This window comes from Stegostoma tigrinum, chromosome 4, assembly GCF_030684315.1.
Source record: "Stegostoma tigrinum isolate sSteTig4 chromosome 4, sSteTig4.hap1, whole genome shotgun sequence".
NCBI lineage: Eukaryota > Metazoa > Chordata > Chondrichthyes > Orectolobiformes > Stegostomatidae > Stegostoma > Stegostoma tigrinum.
This window is the reverse complement of record NC_081357.1, coordinates 9033683-9051683: the sequence shown is the minus strand read 5'-3', so window position 1 is coordinate 9051683 and position 18001 is coordinate 9033683. Positions and strand designations below refer to the sequence as shown.

At 50.3% G+C, this 18001-nt stretch overlaps 1 protein-coding gene across 3 annotated transcripts in view; it reads left to right on the top strand.

Annotated features, from left to right (window-relative positions):
* The window catches only part of galnt14 (UDP-N-acetyl-alpha-D-galactosamine:polypeptide N-acetylgalactosaminyltransferase 14 (GalNAc-T14)), a 130596-nt gene that overhangs the window by 97958 nt on the left and 14637 nt on the right, over window positions 1-18001 (top strand). For all 3 annotated transcript variants that reach the window (XM_059645156.1, XM_059645154.1, XM_059645155.1), the window contains 3 exons: window positions 727-830; window positions 2375-2501; window positions 5343-5435. In XM_059645156.1, coding sequence (XP_059501139.1) covers window positions 727-830; window positions 2375-2501; window positions 5343-5435 — 324 coding nt within the window. The remainder of the gene's footprint in view (window positions 1-726; window positions 831-2374; window positions 2502-5342; window positions 5436-18001) is intronic.

Genomic DNA, 18001 nt, shown 5'->3' with positions numbered 1-18001 from the left:
GTACTGGGACTGTGTTTAATCTGGGGACTGTGTTTGGTACTGGGACTATGTTTGGTACTGGGACTGTGTATGGTACTGGGACTGTGTTTGGTGCTGGCACTGTGTTTGGTACTGGGACTGTGTTTGGTACTGGGACAGTGTTTGGTACTGGGACTGTGTTTGGTACTGGGACTGTGTTTAATCTGGGGACTGTGTTTGGTACTGGGACTGTGTTTGGTACTGGGACTGTGTTTGGTACTGTGTTTAGTACTGGGACTGTGTTTAACCTGGGGACTGTGTTTGGTACTGGGACTATGTTTGGTACTGGGATAGTGTTTGGTACTGGGACAGTGTTTGGTACTGGGACTGTGTTTGGTACTGGGACTGTGTTTAATCTGGGGACTGTGTTTGGTACTGGGACTATGTTTGGTACTGGGACTGTGTTTGGTACTGGGACAGTGTTTGTACTGGGACTGTGTTTAATCTGGGGACTGTGTTTGGTACTGGGACAGTGTTTGGTACTGGGACTGTGTTTAATCTGGGGACTGTGTTTGGTACTGGGACTATTTTTGGTACTGGGACTGTGTTTGGTACTGGGATTCTGTTTGGTACTGGGACTGTGTTTTGACACTGGGACTGTGTTTAATCTGGGGACTGTGTTTGGTACTGGGACTATGTTTTGACACTGGGACTGTGTTTGGTACTGTGTTCTGATGTGTGGAAGCTAACATTATCTGTTCCTCTCAGGACACCAGTTATTGCTGGAGGTCTGTTTGTGATCAACAAGGCCTGGTTTAACCAGCTCGGGAAGTATGACACTGCGATGGACATCTGGGGCGGGGAGAACTTTGGTAAGATCTGGGTGGGGAGATACTGCAGACCCCGTGGATGGGTACACATTACGTTCTGAATTATTATCGTATTGTATTAGCCCCAGGACAATCGGAGGCCTAATCTAACACAGCAGTGGTCACAGCTGATCTACATGGAATTGACTAATCTGATCCACGTTCTTTCCTATTCTTTTTAACAACTGCAGGATATCGATACAACTAGCTTTTGTTCTGCTCCCCTCTCTACTAATCCCGTTTAACCGCAGAAGTTGAAATGGAGTTTAAATACTTGCAGTGCTGTAGAGGGTTTTAATGCATCTCCCACGGAAGAGCAGGTTCGATGTGTCTAGAGACGAGCAAGTTGCTGAATCAATCTCCAATGTAGCTTATTCAGAGCAGCACCAAGCCCAGTACCCTGCCCATAAGGCCATCAGAAATAGGACCGGCCCCCCTAGAGCCAATTCCACCCCCAAGACTGATCCAATAGTCCTCACGTCCTCTCTCCTGCCCTTTCCCCTGTAATCCTTGATTCCCTGACTGATCAAAACTCTCCCTATCTCAGATGTGAATATCTACAAGGGATCTGTCCCAATGGCTCTCAGTGGCAAGGAGTTTCAAAGACTCTTCCTCCTCATCTCAGTCTTATATTGGTGCCCCTTTGCTTTGTGACTGTGCTGTCTGGTCCCAGACTCTCCCATGGAGGGGAAACATCCTCTCAGCATTGACCCTATCGGGCCACTTAAGAATCCGATATGTTTCATTGAGATCACCTCTCATTCTTCTAAACTCCAGTGAGTAGAATCCTGAACTGTTCAGCCTTTGTACTACAGGGTAAGACTGAATAGACCAGAGGGTTTGGTCGCCTTCCTGTGACTGGTGCTACATCTGTCCCCAGTGGGGAGGGTGGAGGGACTAGGGCTTGGGTATGGGGCAGGAGAGGGGTAGGATCAGGTCAGCCGGTTTAGGGCAAGGTGGGGGAAGGGGAACAGGGTAAGGTGAGCAGCAGGGCACAGGGACAGGGTGATTTGGTTGGGAGTGGGGAACATTGCAGGGCAGTGTGGGCAGGACTATATGAAATACATGAACAAAAAGATGGACATAGAGGAGATGCTCTCAGTTGTAGTGGAGACCAGAACTGGGCTGCGACAGACAAAGATAGTCAGTGCTCAATGCAACAGGAACTTCAGAAGCAAGTCCTTCAGTGGAAAGTGGACCTCACTAGTGCAGGGAGTGGCAGAGGTAAACAGTACAGAGCAAGCTGTGGGAGTGACAGGGCTGACTAGTCTCAGATTCTGCTCCAATGTTCACTCCTACTGAATCTTGGCATTTGTCCTTACCCCGAGGCTCAGCCCCTCTACCTCAGGAACTTCCTGACCCTCTGAGGCAGTCTCTCAGTGTTTACCCTGTCAAAACCCTTTCAGAATCTGATACATTTCACTGGGATCACCTCTCATTCTCTGGGGAATTTAATCGTGTTGTACTCCCTCCATCCTCAGGCAGTTAGGTAAGGGATAGAATCATGCTGAGTGGTCTGTTTCTGTCTAACTGTGTAACTCTTGCAGAGATGTCCTTCCGTGTGTGGATGTGTGGTGGGACCCTGGAGATCATCCCATGCAGTCGAGTGGGCCATGTTTTCCGCAAGAAACATCCTTACGTTTTTCCAGATGGCAATGCTAATACTTACATCAGGTACGTTCCTGACCCTGATGGAGGTGGGGGAAGCTGGGTGGGGGATATGTTTTTTATGATGGCCTGTCCGGGTAAACAGAGACACTGTCTTCAAGGGACAGTACACCTTTTACAAATGCGTTATCTGAATGAGAAGTTAAGCCAGTTCCAAACCTTTGCAACTTGACTCAGGGTGATGAGGGTTTGCTAAACAGCCCTGTAATTGTATGCAGGATGTAGAGAGTTTGTGGGAATAAGCTGGAAATCTAATTTCACATGACCTAGATACTGGAAATGCTGTTCCAGTTAAGCAACATCCTTATTGACACAATCCTCCAAAGCTGGCACAGATGCACAAAGGGATTGTGAAGCATGCTGAAAGACAATATAATTGAAGTGAGTTGCAGCAAATGCAGCTCAACCATAGTACCAATGGCCCTTTCCATCCTGAGTAACCATCCTGAAGTGATTTCATAATTTCCTTGTGGCTGGTTGGAGATCCGGGCTGTGAGGCCCACCACAGTCAAATAGGCTGCCACTAAGAGTGGAGTTCTCTGAAGAATCACAGCTTGGTTGTGTGCAGCAGAAACTGTAACCTTTAAAGAAACAGAAAGGACACCCTGGTCACCTTGTTCTGAAAGGCGTTCCCTGTAAGGAGCGAGCCTGATGCAATTAAAACTACCCGCGACGTTCCAGAGGCCAGATTCTTACCCGAGGTTGGGATAGGGCTCACAGACCGGGAACTTGTGAAGTTTTTAAAGCAGCCATTCGGAGTTGGTCCTGCCTGACGACAGCTTTGAGATCCAGAGGAAATAGCAATCCGCCTCCATCACACACACCCAATGGTGGGACATACACCCTCTTCTCCCCCTGCCCCCCCACCACCATATTCTCCTCAAATCACCCTGTCCTTAATCTACTCCACTCAATTCATCACCCCCACCCCATGCCCTCCCCACCCACACTCTCGCCTCCCCAAAAATCACTCCCTCAAACCCCCCTCACACATTCCCCTCCCCAATGCCACCTCCCTAATCTCCCACTCTCTAACCCCCTCCCCCAAATTCCCCTCCCCCAATCCCCACTGCCCTATTACTCCTTCCTCCTATCCACCCCCTTCTGTCCCACCCTCACTTTACTTGCTGTCTTCTCTCTCTTCACCTCCTCACCTCTCCTCCTCCCCCTCCACTCCTCAACTCTCCCCCTCCACCTCTCCCCCCCTCTCCCCCTCCCCCTCCTCTCCCCCTCCACCTCCCCTCCTCACCTCTCCCCCTCCACTCCTCACCTCTGCTCCTCCACCTCCTCTCCTCAAGTCTCCCCCTCCCCCTCCCCCTCCCCTCCACACCTCTCCCCCTCCACCTCTCCCCCTCCACCCCCCCACCTCACCTCTTCCCCCTCCACCTTCCCACCTCACCTTCCCCCTCCATCTCCCCTCCTCACCTATCGCCCTCCACCTCACCTCTCACCCTCTACCTCCCTTTCTCACCTCTCCCCTTCCACCTCCCCTCCTCACCTATTGCCCTCCACCTTGCCTCCTCACCTCTCCCCCTCAATCTCCCCTCCTCACCTGACCCCCTCCACCTCTCCATCCCACCTATTGCTCTCCACCTCCCCTCCTCACCTCACCCCCCAATCTCCCCTCTTCACCTCTACCCCTCCACCTCCCCTCCTCACCTCTCCACCTCCACCTCTCCATCCCACCTATTGCTCACCACCTCCCCTCCTCACCAGTCGCCTTCCACCTTCCCTCCTCACCTCTCCCTCTCCACCTCCCCATCTCACCTATCGCCCTCCACCTCTCCTCCTCACCACTCGACCTCCACCTCCCGTCCTCACCCCTCTTCATCCACCTCCCCTCCTCACCTCTCCACCTCCACCTCCACTTCTTACCTCTCCCCCTCCACCTCCCCATCTCACCTATCCCTTTCCACCTCCCCTCCTCACCAATCGCCTTCCACCTCTCCTCCTCACCTATCGCCCTCCACCTCCCCTCCTCACTTCTGCTCCTCCACCGCCCCTCCTCACCTCTCCAACTCCACCTCCACTTCTCACCTCTCACCCTCTACCTCCCCATCTCACCTATCGCCCTCCACCTCCCCATCTCACCTATCGCCCTCCACCTCCCCATCTCACCTGTCACCCTCCACCTCCCCTCACCTATTGCCCTCCACCTCCCCATCTCACCTATTGCCCTCCATTCCCCTCCTCACCTATCACCCTCCATTTCCCCTCCTCATCTATTCCCCTTCACCAGCTCCTCACCAATCACCCTCCTCATTCCCTCCTCCCTCTCCCCTTCCTCCTCCTCTCCTCACCTGTCCCCCTCCTCTCCTCACCTATCCCCCTCCACTCATCACCTGTCCTACTCCTCTCCTCACCTATCCCCTCCATCACCTCCTCTCACCTCTTCCCCTCCATCACCTCCTCTCACCTCTTCCCCTCCTCCTCCTCTCACCTCTTCACCTCCTCCTCCTCTCACCTCTTCCCCTCCTCCTCCTCTCACCTCTTCCCCTCCTCCTCTTCTCACCTCTTCCCCTCCTCCTCCTCTCACCTCTTCCCCTCCTCCTCCTCTCACCTACTTTGCTTCCCCTCCCCTGACAGTCCTGTTGTCTTGCCTTCCTGTCTTCTGTCACTGCCTCTGGTGTCACTCCTGTCCGTTCCTCTCCCTCTGCACCCCTCTTCCCCTCGTCCCCTATCCCCCTCCTTCTCCCTTCTCCCCCAGCACCCCCTACCCCTTCCTCCGCTCCCCCTTTCCCTTCTTTCCCCTTCTCCTCCTCTTTTCTGTTCCCTTCCTCTCCACTTCTCACTCCTCCCCGCCATGACACTCCAACACTTCACTCCCCTCTCGGTTTGGTTTTACAGAAACACGGAGCGTACCGTTGAGGTCTGGATGGATGAGTACAAACGGTTTTACTATGCAGCTCGGCCGTCTGCCAGGGGGAGGCCTTATGGAGAGTAAGTGTTCATATCTGTCACAGCATTACAAAGCACTCAGTGTCGATATTCATTAAAGACAAGGAGCTGGTGGAGAATGATCTCAGGGAAGGGTGTGTCAAATTTCTGAGCCAAGTTGCTACTAAAAAGAAAGGACTTTTGTGCATCTTAAAAAGCACTAGGACAGATAATGCCCCAGGTCCTGATGAGATTGATCCCAGAATATTGAGGGAGGCAAGAGAACAAATTGCTAGAGCATTGACAGACATCTTTGTATCCTCTTTGGCCACAGGTGAGATCCTAGAGGACTGGAGAGTAGCCAATGTTGTCCCTTTGTTTGAGATGGTTACAGAGATAATGCTGGAAGTTATAGGCCTGTGAGCCTCATATCGGTATTAGGGAAATGATTGGATATGATCCTTGGACATGATCTGTACACATTTAGAGGCAAATGGACTTATTAGTGATTGACAGCTTGGTTTTGTGTGGGGGAGGTCATGCCTCACTAACTTGATCAAGGTTTTTGAGGAGGTGACGAAGATGATTGATGAGGGAAAAGTGGTTGATGTTATCTACACGGACTTCAGCAAAGCCTTTGACAAGGTCCGCCATAGCAGACTGCTATAGAATATGAAGTCACATGGTATCAGTGTGAGCTGGCAAGATGGTCATAGTGCTGGCTTAGTCGTAGGAGACAGAGGGTAGCAGTGGAAGGGCAGTTTTTGGAATGGAGAGTTGTGCCTAGTAGCGTTCCACAGGGATCAGTGCTGAGAGCTCTGCTGTTCATGGTCTACATAAATGATTTGGAGGAAAATGTGGCTGGTATAATTAGAAAGTTTGTGGATGATACAAAGATTGATGGAGTTGTCGATAGTGAGGAGGATAGTCAGAGGAAATAGCAGGATGTAGATCAGGTGGAGGCCTGGGCAGAAAAATGGCAGATGGAGTTTAGTCTGGACAAATGTGAGGTGCTGCATTTTGGAAAGTCAAGTACGATTGGAAATTTTGCAGTGAATGGCAGAACTCTTAGGAGTATTGATATGCAGATGGATCTGGGTGTGCAGGTCCACAGATCACTGAAGATGGCAGTGCAAGTAGATAACGTAGTAAAAAATGCCAATGGGATGCTTGCCTTCATTGGAAGTATAAAAGTAGATACGCTCTGGTCCAGCTTTACAGAATTTTCGTCAGGCCACACTTAGCATATTGCGTGCAGCTCTGGTCACCACATTACCAGAGGGATGTGGATGCTTTGGACAGCGTACAGAAAAGGTTTACCAGGATGTTGCCTGGTATGGGGGTTTTTAGCTATAAAGGACGGTAGTGTAGATTTTCTAATGAAGGGTCTTGGCCCGAAACGTCAGCTTTTCTGCTCCTAAGATGCTGCTTGGCCTGCTGTGTTCATCCAGCCCCACAGCTTCGAGACTCAGATTCTCCAGCATCCGCAGTTCCCATTAGGTCTGTAGCATAGACTGTGTTTGTTTTCACTGGAATGCAGGAGGTTGACAGGGGACCTGATTGAAGTTTATAAGATTGTGAATGGCATGGATAGAGTGGAAAGTATGAAGCTTTTTCCCAGGGTGGAGGGCTCAATTACCAAGGGACACAGGTTCAAGGTGTGGTTTGGAGTGCGAGGGGGGCAAAGTTTAAAACAGGTGTGTGAGGCAGGTTTTTCACACAAAGGGTGGGGAGTGCCTGGAACGAGCTGCCAGAGGAGGTGGTGGAAGGAGACACAAGAGCAGCGTTCAAGAGGCAGCGGGATGACGACATGAAGAGGAAGGGAATCGAGGGATATAGATCCTGTGAGTGATGACAGTGTTAGTGTGGAAGGGCAAAAAGTGACGGCTCAGGCTTGGAGGGCCAAGAGACTGTTCGTGGGCTGTATTGTTCTTTGTTCACTGTCTGGGTCAGTGTGTTATACAGCTCTGTCTGTGTCAGTGTGTTATACAGCACTGTCTGGGTCAGTGTGTTATACAGCACTGTCTGGGTCAGTGTGTTATACAGCTCTGTCTGGGTCAGTGTGTTATACAGCACTGTCTGGGTCAGTGTGTTATACAGCACTGTCTGGGTCAGTGTGTTATACGGCTCTGTCTGTGTCAGTGTGTTATACAGCTCTGTCTGTGTCAGTGTGTTATACAGCCCTGTCTGGGTCAGTGTGTTATACAGCACTGTCTGGGTCAGTGTGTTATACAGCCCTGTCTGGGTCAGTGTGTTATACAGCACTGTCTGGGTCAGTGTGTTATACGGCTCTGTCTGGGTCAGTGTGTTATACAGCACTGTCTGGGTCAGTGTGTTATACAGCCCTGTCTGGGTCAGTGTGTTATACAGCACTGTCTGGGTCAGTGTGTTATACAGCACTGTCTGGGTCAGTGTGTTATACAGCCCTGTCTGGGTCAGTGTGTTATACAGTCCTGTCTGGGTGAGTGTGTTATACAGCACTGTCTGGGTCAGTGTGTTATACAGCACTGTCTGGGTCAGTGTGTTATACAGCCCTGTCTGGGTCAGTGTGTTATACAGCACTGTCTGGGTCAGTGTGTGAAACAGCACTGTCTGTGTCAGTGTGTTATACGGCACTGTCTGGGTCAGTGGGTTATACAGCACTGTGTGGGTCAGTGTGTTATACAGCACTGTCTGGGTCAGTGTGTTATACAGCTCTGTCTGGGTCAGTGTGTTATACAGCCCTGTCTGGGTCAGTGTGTTTTACAGCACTGTCTGGGTCAGTGTGTTATACAGCACTGTCTGAGTCAGTGTGTTATACAGCTCTGTCTGGGTCAGTGTGTTATACAGCACTGTCTGGGTCAGTGTGTTATACAGCTCTGTCTGGGTCAGTGTGTTATACAGCTCTGTCTGGGTCAGTGTGTTATACAGCCCTGTCTGTGTCAGTGTGTTATACAGCCCTGTCTGGGTCAGTGTGTTATACAGCACTGTCTGGGTCAGTGTGTTATACAGCCCTGTCTGGGTCAGTGTGTTATACAGCACTGTCTGGGTCAGTGTGTTATACGGCTCTGTCTGGGTCAGTGTGTTATACAGCACTGTCTGGGTCAGTGTGTTATACAGCCCTGTCTGGGTCAGTGTGTTATACAGCCCTGTCTGGGTCAGTGTGTTATACAGCACTGTCTGGGTCAGTGTGTTATACAGCACTGTCTGGGTCAGTGTGTTATACGGCCCTGTCTGGGTCAGTGTGTTATACGGCCCTGTCTGGGTCAGTGTGTTAAACAGCACTGTCTGGGTCAGTGTGTTATACGGCACTGTCTGTGTCAGTGTGTCATACGGCACTGTCTGGGTCAGTGTGTTATACGGCACTGTGTGGGTCAGTGTGTTATACAGCACTGTCTGGGTCAGTGTGTTATACAGCTCTGTCTGGGTCAGTGTGTTATACAGCCCTGTCTGGGTCAGTGTGTTTTACAGCACTGTCTGGGTCAGTGTGTTATACAGCACTGTCTGGGTCAGTGTGTTATACGGCTCTGTCTGGGTCAGTGTGTTATACGGCTCTGTCTGGGTCAGTGTGTTATACGGCACTGTCTGGGTCAGTGTGTTATACAGCTCTGTCTGGGTCAGTGTGTTATACAGCTCTGTCTGGGTCAGTGTGTTATACGACACTGTCTGGGTCAGTGTGTTATACGGCACTGTCTGGGTCAGTGTGTTATACAGCTCTGTCTGCATCAGTGTGTTATACAGCCCTGTCTGGGTCGGTGTGTTATACAGCTCTGTCTGGGTCAGTGTGTTATACAGCCCTGTCTGTGTCAGTGTGTTATACAGCCCTGTCTGGGTCACTGTGTTATACAGCCCTGTCTGTGTCAGTGTGTTATACAGCCCTGTCTTGTTCAGTGTGTTATACAGCCCTGTCTGGGTCAGTGTGATATACAGCACTGTCTGGGTCAGTGTGTTATACAGCCCTGTCTGGGTCAGTGTGTTATACAGCACTGTCTGGGTCAGTGTGTTATACAGCCCTGTCTGGGTCAGTGTGTTATACAGCACTGTCTGGGTCAGTGTGTTATACAGCCCTGTCTGGGTCAGTGTGTTATACAGCACTGTCTGGGTCAGTGTGTTATACAGCACTGTCTGGGTCAGTGTGTTATACAGCCCTGTCTGGGTCAGTGTGTTATACAGCACTGTCTGGGTCAGTGTGTGAAACAGCACTGTCTGTGTCAGTGTGTTATACGGCACTGTCTGGGTCAGTGGGTTATACAGCACTGTGTGGGTCAGTGTGTTATACAGCACTGTCTGGGTCAGTGTGTTATACAGCTCTGTCTGGGTCAGTGTGTTATACAGCCCTGTCTGGGTCAGTGTGTTTTACAGCACTGTCTGGGTCAGTGTGTTATACAGCACTGTCTGAGTCAGTGTGTTATACAGCTCTGTCTGGGTCAGTGTGTTATACAGCACTGTCTGGGTCAGTGTGTTATACAGCTCTGTCTGGGTCAGTGTGTTATACAGCCCTGTCTGTGTCAGTGTGTTATACAGCCCTGTCTGGGTCAGTGTGTTATACAGCACTGTCTGGGTCAGTGTGTTATACAGCCCTGTCTGGGTCAGTGTGTTATACAGCCCTGTCTGGGTCAGTGTGTTATACAGCACTGTCTGGGTCAGTGTGTTATACGGCTCTGTCTGGGTCAGTGTGTTATACAGCACTGTCTGGGTCAGTGTGTTATACAGCCCTGTCTGGGTCAGTGTGTTATACAGCACTGTCTGGGTCAGTGTGTTATACAGCACTGTCTGGGTCAGTGTGTTATACGGCCCTGTCTGGGTCAGTGTGTTATACGGCCCTGTCTGGGTCAGTGTGTTATACAGCACTGTCTGGGTCAGTGTGTTATACGGCACTGTCTGTGTCAGTGTGTCATACGGCACTGTCTGGGTCAGTGTGTCATACGGCACTGTGTGGGTCAGTGTGTTATACGGCACTGTCTGGGTCAGTGTGTTATACAGCTCTGTCTGGGTCAGTGTGTTATACAGCCCTGTCTGGGTCAGTGTGTTTTACAGCACTGTCTGGGTCAGTGTGTTATACAGCACTGTCTGGGTCAGTGTGTTATACGGCTCTGTCTGGGTCAGTGTGTTATACGGCACTGTCTGGGTCAGTGTGTTATACGGCTCTGTCTGGGTCAGTGTGTTATACAGCTCTGTCTGGGTCAGTGTGTTATACGGCACTGTCTGGGTCAGTGTGTTATACAGCCCTGTCTGGGTCAGTGTGTTATACAGCACTGTCTGGGTCAGTGTGTTATACAGCCCTGTCTGGGTCAGTGTGTTATACAGCACTGTCTGGGTCAGTGTGTTATACAGCCCTGTCTGGGTCAGTGTGTTATACAGCCCTGTCTGGGTCAGTGTGTTATACAGCACTGTCTGGGTCAGTGTGTTAGACAGCACTGTCTGGGTCAGTGTGTTATACAGCCCTGTCTGGGTCAGTGTGTTATACAGCACTGTCTGGGTCAGTGTGTGAAACAGCACTGTCTGTGTCAGTGTGTTATACGGCACTGTCTGGGTCAGTGGGTTATACAGCACTGTGTGGGTCAGTGTGTTATACAGCACTGTCTGGGTCAGTGTGTTATACAGCTCTGTCTGGGTCAGTGTGTTATACAGCCCTGTCTGGGTCAGTGTGTTTTACAGCACTGTCTGGGTCAGTGTGTTATACAGCACTGTCTGAGTCAGTGTGTTATACAGCTCTGTCTGGGTCAGTGTGTTATACAGCACTGTCTGGGTCAGTGTGTTATACAGCTCTGTCTGGGTCAGTGTGTTATACAGCCCTGTCTGTGTCAGTGTGTTATACAGCCCTGTCTGGGTCAGTGTGTTATACAGCACTGTCTGGGTCAGTGTGTTATACAGCACTGTCTGGGTCAGTGTGTTATACGGCTCTGTCTGGGTCAGTGTGTTATACGGCACTGTCTGGGTCAGTGTGTTATACGGCTCTGTCTGGGTCAGTGTGTTATACAGCTCTGTCTGGGTCAGTGTGTTATACGGCACTGTCTGGGTCAGTGTGTTATACAGCTCTGTCTTCATCAGTGTGTTATACAGCCCTGTCTGGGTCAGTGTGTTATACAGCCCTGTCTGGGTCAGTGTGTTATACAGCCCTGTCTGGGTCAGTGTGTTATACAGCACTGTCTGGGTCAGTGTGTTAGACAGCACTGTCTGGGTCAGTGTGTTATACAGCCCTGTCTGGGTCAGTGTGTTATACAGCACTGTCTGGGTCAGTGTGTGAAACAGCACTGTCTGTGTCAGTGTGTTATACGGCACTGTCTGGGTCAGTGGGTTATACAGCACTGTGTGGGTCAGTGTGTTATACAGCACTGTCTGGGTCAGTGTGTTATACAGCTCTGTCTGGGTCAGTGTGTTATACAGCCCTGTCTGGGTCAGTGTGTTTTACAGCACTGTCTGGGTCAGTGTGTTATACAGCACTGTCTGAGTCAGTGTGTTATACAGCTCTGTCTGGGTCAGTGTGTTATACAGCACTGTCTGGGTCAGTGTGTTATACAGCTCTGTCTGGGTCAGTGTGTTATACAGCCCTGTCTGTGTCAGTGTGTTATACAGCCCTGTCTGGGTCAGTGTGTTTTACAGCACTGTCTGGGTCAGTGTGTTATACAGCACTGTCTGGGTCAGTGTGTTATACGGCTCTGTCTGGGTCAGTGTGTTATACGGCACTGTCTGGGTCAGTGTGTTATACGGCTCTGTCTGGGTCAGTGTGTTATACAGCTCTGTCTGGGTCAGTGTGTTATACGGCACTGTCTGGGTCAGTGTGTTATACAGCTCTGTCTTCATCAGTGTGTTATACAGCCCTGTCTGGGTCGGTGTGTTATACAGCTCTGTCTGGGTCAGTGTGTTATACAGCCCTGTCTGTGTCAGTGTGTTATACAGCCCTGTCTGGGTCACTGTGTTATACAGCCCTGTCTGTGTCAGTGTGTTATACAGCCCTGTCTTGTTCAGTGTGTTATACAGCCCTGTCTGGGTCAGTGTGTTATACAGCCCTGTCTGGGTCAGTGTGTTATACAGCCCTGTCTGGGTCAGTGTGTTATACAGCACTGTCTGGGTCAGTGTGTTATACAGCCCTGTCTGGGTCAGTGTGTTATACAGCACTGTCTGGGTCAGTGTGTTATACAGCCCTGTCTGGGTCAGTGTGTTATACAGCACTGTCTGGGTCAGTGTGTTATACAGCACTGTCTGGGTCAGTGTGTTATACAGCCCTGTCTGGGTCAGTGTGTTATACAGCACTGTCTGGGTCAGTGTGTTAGACAGCACTGTCTGTGTCAGTGTGTTATACGGCACTGTCTGGGTCAGTGTGTTATACAGCACTGTGTGGGTCAGTGTGTTATACAGCACTGTCTGGGTCAGTGTGTTATACAGCTCTGTCTGGGTCAGTGTGTTATACAGCCCTGTCTGGGTCAGTGTGTTTTACAGCACTGTCTGGGTCAGTGTGTTATACAGCTCTGTCTGGGTCAGTGTGTTATACAGCTCTGTCTGGGTCAGTGTGTTATACGGCACTGTCTGGGTCAGTGTGTTATACAGCACTGTCTGGGTCAGTGTGTTATACAGCACTGTCTGGGTCAGTGTGTTATACAGCTCTGTCTGGGTCAGTGTGTTATACAGCTCTGTCTGGGTCAGTGTGTTATACGGCACTGTCTGGGTCAGTGTGTTATACGGCACTGTCTGGGTCAGTGTGTTATACAGCTCTGTCTGCATCAGTGTGTTATACAGCCCTGTCTGGGTCAGTGTGTTATTCAGCCCTGTCTGGGTCAGTGTGTTGTACGGCTCTGTCTGGGTCAGTGTGTTGTACGGCTCTGCCTGGGTCAGTGTGTTATAGATCTCTGTCTGGCTCAGTGTGTTATATAGCTCCGTCTGGGTCAGTGTGTTATAGAGCTCTGTCTGGGTCAGTGTGTTATGCGGCTCTGTCTGGGTCAGTCTGTTATGCAGCTCTGTCTGGTTCAGTGTGTTATACAGCACTGTTTGGGTCAGTGTGTTATACGGCTCTGTCTGGGTCAGTGTGTTGTACGGCTCTGCCTGGGTCAGTGTGTGATACAGCTCTGCCTGGGTCAGTGTGTTATACAGCACTGTCTGGGTCAGTGTGTTATACAGCTCTGTCTGGGTCAGTGTGTTATACAGCTCTGTCTGGGTCAGTGTGTTATACAGCACTGTCTGGGCCAGTGTGTTAACACAACACTGTCTCAGTCAGTGTGTTATACAGCACTGTCTGGGTCAGTGTGTTGTACGGCTCAGGCTGGGTCAGTGTGTTATACAGCTCTGTCTTGGTCAGTGTGTTATACAGCACTGTCTGTGTCAGTGTGTTAACACAACACTGTCTCGGTCAGTGTGTTATACAGCACTGTCTGGGTCAGTGTGTTGTACGGCTCTGCCTGGGTCAGTGTGTGATACAGCTCTGCCTGGGTCAGTGTGTTATACAGCACTGTCTCAGTCAGTGTGTTGTACAGCACTGTCTGGGTCAGTGTGTTATACAGCACTGTCTGGGCCAGTGTGTTAACACAACACTGTCTCAGTCAGTGTGTTATACAGCACTGTCTGGGTCAGTGTGTTGTACGGCTCAGGCTGGGTCAGTGTGTTATACAGCTCTGTCTTGGTCAGTGTGTTATACAGCACTGTCTGTGTCAGTGTGTTAACACAACACTGTCTCGGTCAGTGTGTTATACAGCACTGTCTGGGTCAGTGTGTTGTACAGCTCTGTCTCAGTCAGTGTGTTATACAGCTCTGTCTGGGTCAGTGTGTTATACGGCACTGTCTGGGTCAGTGTGTTATACAGCTCTGTCTGCATCAGTGTGTTATACAGCCCTGTCTGGGTCAGTGTGTTATTCAGCCCTGTCTGGGTCAGTGTGTTGTACGGCTCTGCCTGGGTCAGTGTGTTATACAGCACTGTCTGGGTCACTGTGTTATACCACACTGTCTGGGTCACTGTGCTGTACGGCTCTGTCTGGGTCAGTGTGTTATAGAGCTCTGTCTGGCTCAGTGTGTTATACGGCACTGTCTGGGTCAGTGTGTTATACGGCACTGTCTGGGTCAGTGTGTTATACAGCTCTGTCTGGGTCAGTGTGTTGTACAGCTCTGTCTCAGTCAGTGTGTTATACAGCTCTGTCTGGGTCAGTGTGTTATACGGCACTGTCTGGGTCAGTGTGTTATACAGCTCTGTCTGCATCAGTGTGTTATACAGCCCTGTCTGGGTCAGTGTGTTATTCAGCTCTGTCTGGGTCAGTGTGTTATACAGCACTGTCTGGGTCAGTGTGTTGTACAGCTCTGTCTGGGTCAGTGTGTTATACGGCTCTGTCTGGGTCAGTGTGTTATACAGCTCTGTCTGGGTCAGTGTGTTATACAGCACTGTCTGGGTCAGTGTGTTATACAGCACTGTCTGGGTCAGTGTGTTGTACAGCTCTGTCTGGGTCAGTGTGTTATACGGCTCTGTCTGGGTCAGTGTGTTATACAGCTCTGTCTGGGTCAGTGTGTTATACAGCTCTGTCTTGGTCAGTGTGTCATACAGCTCTGTCTGGGTCAGTGTGTTATACGGCACTGTCTGGGTCAGTGTGTTTACGGCACTGCCTGGGTCAGTGTGTTATACAGCACTGTCTGGGTCATTGTGTTATACAGCTCTGTCTGGGTCACTATGCTATACAGCTCTCTCTGGGTCAGTGTGTTATACGGCTCTGTCTGGGTCAGTGTGTTGTACGGCTCTGCCTGGGTCAGTGTGTGATACAGCTCTGCCTGGGTCAGTGTGTTATACAGCACTGTCAGGGTCAGTGTGTTGTACGGCTCAGGCTGGGTCAGTGTGTTATACAGCTCTGTCTTGGTCAGTGTGTTATACAGCACTGTCTGTGTCAGTGTGTTAACACAACACTGTCTCGGTCAGTGTGTTATACAGCACTGTCTGGGTCAGTGTGTTGTACAGCTCTGTCTCAGTCAGTGTGTTATACAGCTCTGTCTGGGTCAGTGTGTTATACGGCACTGTCTGGGTCAGTGTGTTATACAGCTCTGTCTGCATCAGTGTGTTATACAGCCCTGTCTGGGTCAGTGTGTTATTCAGCCCTGTCTGGGTCAGTGTGTTGTACGGCTCTGCCTGGGTCAGTGTGTTATATAGCTCCGTCTGGGCCAGTGTGTTGTACAGCTCTGTCTGGGTCAGTGTGTTATACGGCACTGTCTGGGTCAATGTGTTATATAGCTCTGTCTGGGTCAGTGTGTTGTACAGCTCTGTCTGGGTCAGTGTGTTATACAGCACTGTCTGGGTCAGTGTGTTGTACAGCTCTGTCTGGGTCAGTGTGTTATACGGCTCTGTCTGGGTCAGTGTGTTATACAGCTCTGTCTGGGTCAGTGTGTTATACAGCACTGTCTGGGTCAGTGTGTTATACAGCACTGTCTGGGTCAGTGTGTTGTACAGCTCTGTCTGGGTCAGTGTGTTATACGGCTCTGTCTGGGTCAGTGTGTTATACAGCTCTGTCTGAGTCAGTGTGTTATACGGCACTGTCTGGGTCAATGTGTTTTACGGCACTGCCTGGGCCAGTGTGTTATACAGCACTGTCTGGGTCAGTGTGTTATACAGCTCTGTCTGGGTCAGTGTGTTATACGGCACTGTCTGGGTCAGTGTGTTTTACGGCACTGCCTGGGTCAGTGTGTTATACAGCACTGTCTGGGTCAGTGTGTTATACAGCACTGTCTGGGTCACTGTGTTATACGGCACTGACTGGGTCAGTGTGTTGTACAGCACTGTCTGGGTCAGTGTGTTGTATGGCTCTGCCTGGGTCAGTGTGTTATACAGCTCTGTCTGGGTCAGTGTGTTATACGGCACTGTCTGGGTCAGTGTGTTTACGGCACTGCCTGGGTCAGTGTGTTATACAGCACTGTCTGGGTCATTGTGTTATACAGCTCTGTCTGGGTCACTATGCTATACAGCTCTCTCTGGGTCAGTGTGTTATACAGCTCTGTCTTGGTCAGTGTGTTATACAGCACTGTCTGTGTCAGTGTGTTAACACAACACTGTCTCGGTCAGTGTGTTATACAGCACTGTCAGGGTCAGTGTGTTGTACAGCTCTGTCTCAGTCAGTGTGTTATACAGCACTGTCTGCATCAGTGTGTTATACAGCCCTGTCTGGGTCAGTGTGTTATACAGCACTGTCTGGGTCACTGTGTTATACCACACTGTCTGGGTCACTGTGCTATACGGCTCTGTCTGGGTCAGTGTGTTATACAGCTCTGTCTGGGTCAGTGTGTTATACAGCTCTGTCTGCATCAGTGTGTTATACAGCCCTGTCTGGGTCAGTGTGTTATTCAGCCCTGTCTGGGTCAGTGTGTTGTACGGCTCTGCCTGGGTCAGTGTGTTATACAGCACTGTCTGGGTCACTGTGTTATACCACACTGTCTGGGTCACTGTGCTATACGGCTCTGTCTGGGTCAGTGTGTTATAGAGCTCTGTCTGGGTCAGTGTGTTATAGAGCTCTGTCTGGCTCAGTGTGTTATACAGCACTGTCTGGGTCAGTGTGTTATACGGCACTGTCTGGGTCAGTGTGTTGTACAGCTCTGTCTGGGTCAGTGTGTTGTATGGCTCTGCCTGGGTCAGAGTGTTTTCCGGCACTGCCTGGGTCAGTGTGTTATACAGCACTGTCTGGGTCAATGTGTTATATAGCTCTGTCTGGGTCAGTGTGTTGTACAGCTCTGTCTGGGTCAGTGTGTTATACAGCACTGTCTGGGTCAGTGTGTTGTACAGCTCTGTCTGGGTCAGTGTGTTATACGGCTCTGTCTGGGTCAGTGTGTTATACAGCTCTGTCTGGGTCAGTGTGTTATACAGCACTGTCTGGGTCAGTGTGTTATACAGCACTGTCTGGGTCAGTGTGTTGTACAGCTCTGTCTGGGTCAGTGTGTTATACGGCTCTGTCTGGGTCAGTGTGTTATACAGCTCTGTCTGGGTCAGTGTGTTATACAGCTCTGTCTGGGTCAGTGTGTTATACAGCACTGTCTGGGTCAGTGTGTTATACAGCACTGTCTGGGTCAGTGTGTTGTACAGCTCTGTCTGGGTCAGTGTGTTATACGGCTCTGTCTGGGTCAGTGTGTTATACAGCTCTGTCTGGGTCAGTGTGTTATACAGCTCTGTCTGGGTCAGTGTGTTATACGGCACTGTCTGGGTCAGTGTGTTTACGGCACTGCCTGGGTCAGTGTGTTATACAGCACTGTCTGGGTCATTGTGTTATACAGCTCTGTCTGGGTCACTATGCTATACAGCTCTCTCTGGGTCAGTGTGTTATACAGCTCTGTCTTGGTCAGTGTGTTATACAGCACTGTCTGTGTCAGTGTGTTAACACAACACTGTCTCGGTCAGTGTGTTATACAGCACTGTCAGGGTCAGTGTGTTGTACAGCTCTGTCTCAGTCAGTGTGTTATACAGCTCTGTCTGCATCAGTGTGTTATACAGCCCTGTCTGGGTCAGTGTGTTATACAGCACTGTCTGGGTCACTGTGTTATACCACACTGTCTGGGTCACTGTGTTATACGGCTCTGTCTGGGTCAGTGTGTTATACAGCTCTGTCTGGGTCAGTGTGTTATAGATCTCTGTCTGGCTCAGTGTGTTATATTGCTCCGTCTGGGTCAGTGTGTTATCGAGCTCTATCTGGGTCAGTGTGTTA